The 10,967-nt window shown below is 57.1% G+C and overlaps 2 protein-coding genes across 4 annotated transcripts in view; one reads left to right on the forward strand and one right to left on the reverse strand.

Moving 5' to 3' along the window:
- The window catches only part of WWP2 (WW domain containing E3 ubiquitin protein ligase 2), a 42,248-nt gene extending 40,680 nt beyond the window's left edge, over positions 1 to 1,568 (forward strand). For all 3 annotated transcript variants that reach the window (XM_086469315.1, XM_086469317.1, XM_086469316.1), the window contains 3 exons: positions 119 to 215; positions 1,097 to 1,169; positions 1,406 to 1,568. In XM_086469315.1, coding sequence (XP_086325441.1) covers positions 119 to 215; positions 1,097 to 1,169; positions 1,406 to 1,505 — 270 coding nt within the window. In that variant the 3' untranslated portion in view covers positions 1,506 to 1,568. The remainder of the gene's footprint in view (positions 1 to 118; positions 216 to 1,096; positions 1,170 to 1,405) is intronic.
- Positions 1,569 to 4,320: 2,752 nt separating this feature from the next.
- Positions 4,321 to 10,526, reverse strand: PSMD7 (proteasome 26S subunit, non-ATPase 7). Its single transcript, XM_086468952.1, has 7 exons — positions 10,453 to 10,526; positions 9,495 to 9,586; positions 8,135 to 8,227; positions 7,170 to 7,267; positions 6,784 to 6,864; positions 5,472 to 5,563; positions 4,321 to 4,805 (listed from the first exon to the last, which is right to left on the reverse strand). The coding sequence occupies exons 1-7, from the start codon at positions 10,524 to 10,526 to the stop codon at positions 4,367 to 4,369; spliced, it is 969 nt and encodes a 322-aa protein (XP_086325078.1). The 3' UTR covers positions 4,321 to 4,366.
- Between the last annotated feature and the right edge of the window lie 441 nt (positions 10,527 to 10,967).

The following is a 10,967-nucleotide window of genomic DNA, read 5'->3' on the forward strand; positions in this document are numbered from 1 at the left end:
CGGCCGGCGTGGGGTGTTTGTGGCAGGAGCGGTGCTGCAGGACAGCGCCCCAGGCCCGGCCAGGCTGCGGGCTTGGGGGTGCCGGGGGTCCCACCCTCCTGCCGCGTCCTTGTCGCAGGTGGTTAAAGAGATGGACAACGAGAAGAGGATCCGGCTGTTGCAGTTCGTGACGGGGACCTGCCGCCTGCCCGTCGGGGGGTTCGCGGAGCTCATCGGTGCGTGTGCCGGGCGCTCGGCTTTGGGCAGGGGGTCCTGGGGAGGCGAGCGGGGGCCGCGGCCGTGCGCAGGGCCCGGTGGAGGGACCTGGCTGTCGGTGGCTCCACCGCAGAGTGCGGGCAGCCCGCAGCACGTCAGCGGTGGAGCAGCTGCGACGCCCGAGCGCGGTGGTTTCATCTGGTGGCGTGCCGTGCCCAGACAAATTCCTTAGCTGTGAACTGTGCCGCCACAGTTAACTTCATCAGCCCAGTTTGTAATCCCGTTTTGAATGAGACTTGATTTTTTGATTTAATTTTTATTTTTTTGTGATGGAACCCCTTTTCCAGAAAACCACAGCGTGGCGTTACTCTGCTCTCATCCTTTAATTTGCTGCGTTCTGGGGCCTGTACCAGCCTTTCCCTTACTTTCCTGGAATCAGCATCAAGCTAACCAGCTAACTGAGCCCACTCGTTTATTCTTGCTGGCATATTAGCTTTTTTCCAGCCCCCTGGAACCTCTCCAGCGTTCACAATCTGTTAAAAAGTGACCTCAGTGACTCAGACTTCCTGAGCCACGTCCTTTAAAGCTCTTGGACGGACCCGCTCAGTCGTGTGGGCCTACGGCTAAAGAAGTTTTAGCACTTGCTATTTCACCATCCTGCTTAGCAGCCGTGCTGTTCCCTCTCTGTGCTTTTCAGCTTCCTCCTTGCCCGCTCTTTGTACGTCCTCGCTGCAAGGGGGCCAGAACAGGCAGCGAGCGCTGCTACGGCTTTACGCCCCGATGTGTCTCTAGGACCCTAAGGGTGTGTGATGGTGCGATCTGCTGGCGGACGGCGTGTCGGAGGGTTTTCCTTTTCAGCTCCTGGTCATGTAGTGAGATTTGCTGTGCTCACAATTAACAGGCAGCAACGGGCCCCAGAAATTCTGCATCGATAAAGTTGGCAAAGAGACGTGGCTGCCTCGGAGCCATACATGGTAAGTCGTTTCTCCTTGGCCGTTAGGAGCACGTGGGGACAACCGCACACAGCCTCTGCGGGGCTGCACAGGGCCCCGGGCACCCGCCGTCCCCTCTGCCTGCGTTCCCGCGGGACGTGGCTGCTGTTCCTGGCCGTGCGTCTTACCGCAGCTGCGCGGCTGAGGCCGGAGGGACCCTGCCGCGGGGAGGAGAATTGGGATCGCAGCCCTGTTCCCAGCCTCTGCTGTCTCTCCAGCTTTAACCGCCTGGATCTCCCTCCCTACAAGAGCTACGAACAGCTGAAGGAGAAGCTGCTTTATGCGATTGAGGAGACGGAAGGATTTGGACAGGAGTGACGGAGCTTTGGCGCTTTCCCAGGGCGGGAGGGCCCTGGAGCGCTGCCGGCCGCGAGGTCCAGCCTGCCGGCGCCCGCGGAGCCCAGCGCCGAGCCCTCTCGGCGGGATGGTGCGCAGGCAGCTGCGGACACTGTTGCTCTTGTTCCTGTGCGAGATCTGCACTAATGCAGCCTTGGGGGAAACGGGTCCACGTTTCCCTCCCCAGACGAAGCTGAGGTGTGGTGGGGTCCTCCCTCGCAGACACAGTTAAATGAGATCTGGTTTTGGCACAGGCTATTTTTTCCCCCTAGTGTTTTCTGCCTTTTCGTGGCATTTTAGTACATGCAGGTGACGAGGGGAAATGAAATGCCTCTTGAACCGACTCTCAGGTCACATTTGGGCCCTCTCCTGCACCCAGCAAAGGTAACGGGGAACCCCCCGTTGATGCTGCTGGGGCCGATGCACTGCACGAGGGCCAGGATGGCCCCTTCCCGAGACAGACCTGTGGCCACCCGGACCCAGGGCTTGACTGACACGTCCATTGCGCGTTTTGATTTGCAAGTGTGTGCCCCTGGTGCGGTTGGATTTAGTAGTGAAGTGGTTTGGTGCTCGGAGCTGGTGCTCTGCAGCAGCCTCGGGGGCTCCGGACACGGTGGGGGCGCCTCTGGCCTTCGCTTGGTGTGTGGGTTCGGCCCAAACGCCCTGTGTTCCCTCTGCTGCTGGCCAGGATGGTGGCGGGAGCTCCCGGAGCTGCGGGTGAGGGCAGGATCAGGCCTCTGCCCCTCACCTGGATGCCACCTCCACTGTTGTCCCCCGGCTCTCCCCAGCGTGCGCGGGGGAGAGGGACCTGCGAGCGGTGGTGTACGTAGCTGTACATAGAGGAGGTCTGTGGATTCAAGACGCTGCAATAGCTTTTGACTGGTAACAGGATAGTTTTGTACTGCACCATCCTGCCTCAGCGACGCCGACTTCTTGTGCAATAAAGGATAAGCAGCTGCCGAGACGCGCGTCCCTGGTCGGTGTGTGGCACGGGGGGACAGCCCGGCGCCGTCCCTGGGGTGTCTGTGCGGGGACTTGGCTGAGGGGCCGTAATGTGTGCCTGGAGCTCAGCGGTGGGGTCATAAATAATCTGTATGTTTTTTCCCTGCACACACTGCAGGAGGGTTGGGCTGGGCACAGCACTCCTGCCATCACCCAGGCTATTCTCCCACTCAGCTAAAAACACCTCAAGGACACTTTGCCAGAGCTGGAGCTGCCTCCCTGCGCCACCGTGGGAGCCCCAGAGCGGCACTGGTGGAACAAACCCAGCTGCACGAGGCCAATGGCTGTAGGCTGGTGGCGTTTAGTTAAAAAACCCCAGAAATCCAACACAAGCAGAACTAAACAAACCCATTATTCGGATCCCTGGGGACAGCCCCTATCCAGTAGTTTTGCTTTTCAGCAGCTGCCTTGGCTGGTTGGTTCTTTGTGTGGGTTTGTTTTTTTTTTTTTTGGGGGGTGGGGTTTTTGGTTTTGTTTTCCTGCCAGGCGTGGCACAGCCGGTGCCAGCCCCACCCCAGAAGCAATGCTTCCATCGCTGCGGTCATCGCGTGCTGACGCAGTGCCCCTGGAGCCCTGGGCACTGCTCAGGCCCTGGCCTGGGAGGTGGCGGGGAACTGGCAGCGTCTTGTGCCTGGGAGAGGCACAGCCCCCTCCGCCCCAGCTCCTCGGAGGTGCTGCAGCCCTCGGCCCCGTCCCTCCTGCCCCTTTGGCCCAGGCGGGCAGAGAGCAGCGACCTGCCCACCCTGTGCCTGTCATGGGACGGTGACGTGGCGCAGGACGGCAGGTTACAGCCGGGGCTGTGGCGGGAGGCCAGCCTGTCTCGGTGCCACCGCACGCGGTTTAACCACGGAGCTCGAGGCGCGAGCAGCCGGGCGCTGGCAGGGCACGTGCTGCAGCGCTGCCAGCCCGGGTACCTCCCCGGCGGGCAGCAAAGCGCTTCCTTCACCGGCGCCGAGCTGCGGAAGCTGCAAGAGCAGCGACGTGCTCCTGGCGCTACCCCGGCAGGCGCCCAGGGACGGTGCAGCTGGGAACCAGGTTAAATGTACGGATGTGTCGGGCGCGTGAAATTGGCCAATTGTGAGGCAGCAGCGAGCCGCACGCTGCGAGCTGAACCCAGCACTGACCTGGTGTCTGTCTTAGGGGAGGAAGGGAAGATGCTCTTCCCAGTGGGGCAGCACCACGCCCAGCCTCCCCCAGCCTGTCACTGGCCAGCTAGAGGATAGCAAAAAGCCCACAAAGTCATACAAGTGCAGCACAAGGCACAGCCGGGAGCACGCAGGCAGCAGCAGCACCTCTGTGCTTGTCACTGCGCGGTGCTTCCGAGCTCGGCGCCTCCTCCTCACCTCCGAAGTGGAGCGACGCCAACAAACCAGGGATCACACAGGGCTGACATCTCGGCCGGGTAAGACGCCTACCTAGACTGAGGGCTAAGGCAGCACGTGGTGGAAATCCTCAGCTGTTGGCCTAGAAGCCCCTGAAGCCGCTCCGGGGGCAGGCAGTGCTGCACTGAAAGAGAGAAATAAAAAACGTTTCCCCCGGCTTTTACCCCTTCCCAGCCCAGGGCCGAGGCCCAAACGGCCAGGCCTGCCCAGCCGTGGTGTCCGCTTCAGAAGATGGCACCAGAGAATTGCTTTGGTTGGAAAAGACCTTTAGGCTCCTCGAGTCCAACCGCTCTGCTAGCGCTGCCAAGTCCAGATCTAGCCAGCCATGTTACGCTGGGCACAAAAAGCAGATCCCAGAGCAAAGCAGAGCACTGACCCCTTCAACAGGAGAAAAGAACGTGGCATCAAAGTGATTTAGTTTACAAGATTTTTAATTTACAAATAAAAAAACTACACATTTTACTTCTTCTCCTTTTTCTCCTCTTTCTTGACATCACTCTTCTCCTTGTCTTTCTCCTTCTCATCTTTTCTCTCCTTTTTACTTTCTTCTTTTTCCTGTCCTTCCTTCTTCTCTGCATCCCTGTTGGCAATCTTGTTGTTAATGAGGTTGTGCAGGGCAACCACGGAGCGAATCAGAGAGGCCAGATAAACCACCACCATCTGGTCATTGGTCTTCAGATAAAAGGCCTTGACAAACTCTTGCAGGTTGACGTCTGGCAGCAGGTTGAAGACGTCCTGAAGGTGGTAGATGATCTGGTGGTTGATGGGGAGTTTGCCCATGGCTACTTTCTCTAGGTAGCTCCTGATGTCCAGAAGCTTGGAGTTCAGTCCCTTCAAGCCATGGACCTGGTTAGTGATCCGCTGGGACAGCGTGCCCACCGTCGTGTCCTTGATATCTCTGAAACACCCACAACAGAGAACTGGCATTAGAACGTGACTTGGCAGTCTCACTGACCGGCGGGCGCGTTCACTGAGGGGATCTTTCCAAATGAAACACAGAAGCAGCTCGAGGCACAGCTGAGGCACCACGGACATGAATGCTTCCAGGCCGAGGGCGAGAACAGACCGACAGACGCCACAAAGCGTATCTAAAAGTGTATCGGGGTGTCCTGGGGCGCGCGCGCGTTCTCTGGAACAGTATTTGTAACACCAGTTAGAGGGGCAGAGAGAGGTATCAGGAGTTCTGACTGGTGGCAAGGCGTCTATAGGGCGACTACTCTCTTTTTTTGACCGGGGAGCTACCGACCCGTCAGCAGCGCTCCCGTTCAGTCCCGCTCTGAGGTACAGAGCGGCCGGAGGCAGTTCCACACGGCGCACTGTTCTGCAGCTTCAAGAGCCTGACTATGCAGTTTTCATCATCCCATCAGTGGGCAGCCACGCTTGTCACTAGCAATGAGGGCACACGCCACGCAAGACTGCTAAATGAACGTGCTTTTCGAACCTAAGCAGCGTGGTTAACAAGATCCACGTTTCCTCCGGGAAGCTGGCACTGGGAGCTGCCAGATGGAGCGCGGTCGCTGCTAAGCAAGCCTCCAGAGAACGCTGTCGCGTTAAAGCCGCTTACCGTAGCAAGTGTTCGACACCAACTTCCTCTGCCTCCTCCGCTCCGATCTCACTAGTCACGTGCTCGAACGTCTTGGAGGTCGGGGTGCCGTCCTGCGGGGTGCAAGGGTACAGGAGACGCGGTCAGGCCGAGCGCGGCGCTGGCTGCAGGGGCAGAGGCGCAGCCAACTGGCCAGCACAGGGGTGGCACGTGCCAACAGCGGGGCAGCTCGCCCAACATCACAGCGTGGCATTAACTGATGCCTGTTTCCAGGAAGAGGCAACGGGGCAAATTATGGCAAAACAGTGTTGGGGGCTGAAGGAGAGGCTAAGGGAGAGGTCTGTAAGCCAATCAGAGTGCCTTTTAAAAACACGGAATTCTAGACAGAGAAATCCCGTTAATGAAACGGGCAGAGTAGCTGTGCACAGTCCCCAAGCAATCAGAGAGGAAAGAAAGGCTCTAGCTGGGTGTCCCTGGGCTTGATGAGTGTTCCCCAGTGTCACAAGCCCAGAGGCACCAGCAGTTCCCTCTTCCGTGTGCTCTGGGTCGCTCTCAATGAACGTGTTTTGCCGGTCTCTGTACAGGTGGGTAGGGCGGGAAGTCTCCCTGAACATCACGATTAGTTCTTTCTTTCCTGATACAACCTGACTACATTTTGGGAGACGTTTTGTCATCCCGTCCTGGCGTGGCTGGGACAGAACCGCAGCCCAGGCGTGCCGGGCAGGCCGTTAGCAGAGGCCAGCCAGCCAGGGCAGCTGCCCCGAGTCAGCCCCAGGGGCAGCCCCTCCCGTAACGCCAGGGTCAGTGTAAGGGGGGAGGTTTGGGGAGAAAGGGGAGTTCTGGCTGATTTGAAGTGTTGTTCATGCCTGACCTCCCTGCTCGGCACTGGTGGGTGCACGAACGAGCAAGTGTGCAACCCCTCAGGACACCTCTGCAAGCGGGCGACACGTAAAAGTGACATCTCAAGTGTTCCACCCCGTGACTTTCCTCGTGGCCACAGAGGTGACAGGAACAGGCAAGAAGCATTTAAATGGGGCAGCTGGAGCCGTGGAATTCCTTAGGCCAAACAGTAACGCACAGCTTTTCTTCCGAGTGCTGCTGGTGGACCAAAGCTTTAGTTCCGAGTGCTCGTGTTACGCCTGGGACTTAACCCCTGGTTTCAGCAGGCTTGGGCTGCAAGTCAAGGCCCTCAGCAGCGAGTGCAACACCCCGTGTGTGAAAGGGAACCGCGTGCACGGGACGCCCACCCTTCAGAAAACAAGGCAATCCCAACGGCCAGCTTTCCGTGGAAACCCTTCTCCTAGGAAAAGGCAGAGACACGTCAAATACTCACATCGTGAACTTCTTCAACCGAAATATAAGCTTCCGTGGGCAGCCCCAGGTCCTTTGGCTTCACATCAATGATCACCAGCACCTTACGGAAAAAGCCAACATTTCAGAAAACAGGGTTTCACTCAAAGACTAGGAAAGAATCCCAAAGCCAGCTCTGTGCAGCAATGGTACGCTGGCTGCTCAGAGGTGGTAACGCCAGGCATGAGGAGATGTCTGCAGCTGCTTGAAAGATGGATCCGAGCCCCTCAATCGCTTTACAGCTACCAGGTCTTCAACACGCTGTATCACCCGTAACAAAAGCGGGGGCCAAGGCTGCCCAGATCCCCCACTTAGGAAGGTAAGAGGAGGGAAACCCCCCCCCAAACCCCAAGAAAGCGCTGCACTTACAGAGTTCGGACAGTATCTCTTCATCAGTTCATTGATGGCGATGTCGTTCTTGTGCAGTTTCGGGCCCGTGTGGTACCAACCAACTATTCTTTCTCTAGCTGAGCAAAACCAGAAAGGATTCTACATCACAACCGTGTGGTGAGACAACAGCACAAGGATTTAGGGAGAGACTGAATCGGCAGCTCAGGGGTGAAAACCTGATGTGTGTGGAAGCTGAGTGTGAAGTCGGGGGAAATGAATTACAGAGGGCAGACACTGACACGGCAGTGACAAAGGCAGTTCACTGATCGCCCTTACTTGTCGTAGCTCTATCACATACATAACTTTACTCCTAGGTTCTTAACTAAGCTGCACTATTTCCTATCATTTATTAATTCTGTAGATACCAGGACCTGACAGCTTGAAACTCTGACATGTAGAGAGGCAAAAACCCCTGCATCATCAGAATGACAATTGGTCCCAGGGCTAAGAAAATTCCTCAGAACTGAAGTTGTGACTGAACATGGAGCTCTAAGGTCTCAAGCTGAGACGCTGTAAAGTCACTTTTTAAAAAAGCGGTGAAGAGCAATTACTTAGAAAAATAACTTACAAAATGTGACTCTGTAATGTTTACAATTGTTACAAATTTCAGGACACAGGTACAGAACAGGTTACAGAGAAGAGAGCTTTGAAATTCTTCAGAAATAATGGCATTTTTGAAATCTGGACTATTCTGAAAACACAAAGCTGTCAGGAGACTTGGGAAAGCTAGCGAGGTACAACTTAACGTGTTAGGAACACAAACCACTTGCACCAATTAACCCACGGAAAGGCATCAGTGAAAAGCGAAGCCGTGCAAGGAACTGGCACGGAGCGGTCTCTTACGTGAGCAATTAACTCTCTACCTTACTATGGGTTCACTCCCCTGCCCTGAGTCAGGAAAGCTCCTAGGAGCCTGCCCCGACCGCAAGAAGACCTCAACTTACCGTTGACCTTCTTAAACATCCCATACATGTTCTCCAGATAGTCGTGGTCCAGAAACCACACGGTATCATCCTTGTCGTCCTCGTCAAAAGGTACTGCGAGCAGACCAAAATAGCAGTATTTACGAATCTGACTTCCAGAATGAAAATGCTTACAGGAACGCTGGGGTTTGGCTGCTAATGGAGAGGGGATTTGAATCGGTGTCAACTGTCCTGCAGCGCTGCGCTGCACAAGGTGACCTGCAGCGCCGCCCGCTCTCTGGGGCAGAGGCTGTCCCGCAACCACAAACAGTTTAGACCTGACGAACGACGTGCAAAGCACCCGGAGGGTTATCCTCAGGGGACAGCATCCAGCTCCAGAGAGAATCCCTCCCACGTACAGCAGTGACCCAGAGCGCGCACAGACACCTGATGTGACCCACGGAGCACCCAGCAGGCTTTGGAGCCTGGCGATCCACCGCAGTCTCCCTACAGTTTTCAGTCTGGAACATGTCAGCAGCACTTTACTAGTGCCAGACTAGTAAGGGCTCTCTACCCTCGAGTAATTGCCTAGTTACTTTATCAGTTAGCACCCATCCAGGCACACGGGCTCAGTTCTGAGAACAAAGACTGGTCTCAGTCTTTTAATCTGGAGGTACGGGGAAACCTGAGTCGAAAGGCTGTCAAAATGACAAAACCCCCTCTTTCACCTCAAATGGAAAAACGTTCTTCCAACAACGGGAAAAACAGTCCACAAGTGGAAGAAGGACTCCACAGAAACTGTGAAACTCCGTATATAAACCGAGATAATTCTGCTTTGTCACAGAGAAGCCCCCCAGGAAGGAAATGACCCAACTAACACAAACGGGTTAGTGAAAGTCAAGCATTCAAGAAACACTTTTACTATCACGTATAAGTATTTAAGAGGAAACTATTTCAATACTATTAACGACATACTTTAGGAAAGAGCTAGTATTCAATTGGACAAAATCTGAGGAAAAGAAGTAAAGCTAAAATATACCTTAAATCTTTACACAAATAGGTAACAGCCACATCAGCACCGAGCCCTGATTCCTGCCCGACACGCTGATCACTCCGCAGAGGTCAGCGAGCCCAATGCAGCAAAATGTGCACCAGCCTTTTAAAAGAGGTTCAGATCCACTCCCGAAACATTCTGTGTTGCACAATATTACAGGGAAGACGCAGCACAAGCCTGGCTGCAATAGGGGTGTTTTTGGCAGTGTTTCTTTATCAGATATTGGCTGATTCGTACATGGAGGGAACAACCTGTGCTCTGGCACGGTGGCTTAAAAAAAAACCCCGACACAATTCATCTATTTAATAATTCAGTACGTGTGAACAAGGGTAGGACACCCAAACTCACCTGCAAAACTGTTGGACACATCCAGTATTTTCTTCTGCCACGAGCCCAGGAGCACACCAACGACTCGCTTCTGATTTCCAACTTTTCCTATTCTAAAGGGAAAAGACTGTCAGTGCCTACGACAAAAAGCCTGATTTGGGAAAGAAGGCAACAGCGGCCGGCTTGCTTCTCCCCATCTCTGCAGGTTGCACAGTACGGAACAGAGGAAGAGGCGCTATGACTGTTTTATTACTGATTGTTAATTTACATCCAGAAAAAGGCGTTTTGGTGCCCTCAGATTCAAACCTTGTACCCCAGCGATGCCGAAAGAGAACTATGTGGTCTGATGCAGCCAGCGAGGGGGAACGTGACCCAAAATAAGCACGGCTGCAGCCTCTCCGCAGGACAATGCGCTATAAAAAAAGTGAGTAAGCGCTGGAACTGCTCGGCGTCATCCGCAGGTTGCTTTCACAACAGCAGGCTTGGTCGCCTCGTGAGATTTTGGGGTTTTTTGACATTAAAACTGGTTGTGAATCGGCGCAATGAAGTTAAACGAGGCACAAACGGCAGGAGGCGGGCGGAGGGATGGGATTTACCCCCCGCTCAGCCGAAGGGGTTTGTTCAGGCGCAACCTCCCCACTCGCGGCTCCCGAGCCCCGGCGGGCCCGAGGAAGGCGCTGACAGCCCCCGCACGGCGCCCGAGCGCTCCCTCGCCGCGGGCCGGAGGCGAACACCACCACCACCACCCACGGCGGCCGAGGCCCGGGGGCTCCGGCGGCTCCCGCAGGCCGCGCTCCCGCCGCCACACGGGGATCGCGGCCGCCGGCCCGGGCCCGGTCGCGCCGCCCCCCTCACGGCGAGGGGTCCCTCCCGCCCCGATCTGCCCGCCCCGGGGCGCTCACGGCCCCGCTCCCCTCACGGCCCGGCCCGTGACCGTGACTCAGCGCCGCGGCGCCACGCCGCGCCCGTCCGGCCCCACCTGTTGAAGTGATCGACGACGCTGAGCAGCACCAGCGGGTGCACGACCACCCGGTCCACCGCCAGCTCCGGCATGGCGCCCGCCCGGCCCCGCTCCGCCGCCAGCCCGGCCCGACCGCCCGCCCAGCCCGCACCAGGCCCGCTCCCCGCCGCGCGGCCCCGCTCCCAGCCTGCCCCGCTTCGGGGCGGGGCCTCCGCCGCCATTTTTAAGAGGTCGGTGGCGGCGAGGCACCATCTTGGAGAGGTCGCGGGAGAGGGACGCGCCGCCGCCATCTTGGGAAGGTGCGTCTCCGCTGTCGGCGGCGCGGCACCATCTTGGGGAAGTCGCGGTCGCTCCGCCCGGAGGTGAGGGGCGGGACGGCGGAGCAGGGAGGCAGGCAGGCAGCGAGCGGCCCTGGCCCGGGGGGCTCCGGGGGTGCTGGTCTCCCTTCCCTGGAGCTGCGGCTTGGCGAGTCCCGCCTGAGGCGGGGCGGCGGCTGCGGGGGCCCGTTCCCGCCAGCGGGGGTCTGAGGGGGC

The sequence above is a fragment of the Leptosomus discolor genome, chromosome 8, assembly GCF_034619465.1.
Source record: "Leptosomus discolor isolate bLepDis1 chromosome 8, bLepDis1.hap2, whole genome shotgun sequence".
In the NCBI taxonomy this organism is placed as follows: Eukaryota; Metazoa; Chordata; class Aves; order Leptosomiformes; family Leptosomidae; genus Leptosomus; species Leptosomus discolor.

Excerpts from the sequence above, each read along its gene's own strand:
- PSMD7 (XM_086468952.1), bottom strand. The coding sequence starts at position 10,526 with ATGCCGGAGCTGGCGGTGGACCGGGTGGTCGTGCACCCGCTGGTGCTG. Across the intron at positions 8,228-9,494 it reads TGTGTCCAACAGTTTTGCAG|TACCTTTTGACGAGGACGAC; the intron begins GTGAGTTTGGGT and ends GTCTGCTCGCAG. Across the intron at positions 4,806-5,471 it reads GGTGTCGAACACTTGCTACG|AGATATCAAGGACACGACGG; the intron begins GTAAGCGGCTTT and ends TGGGTGTTTCAG.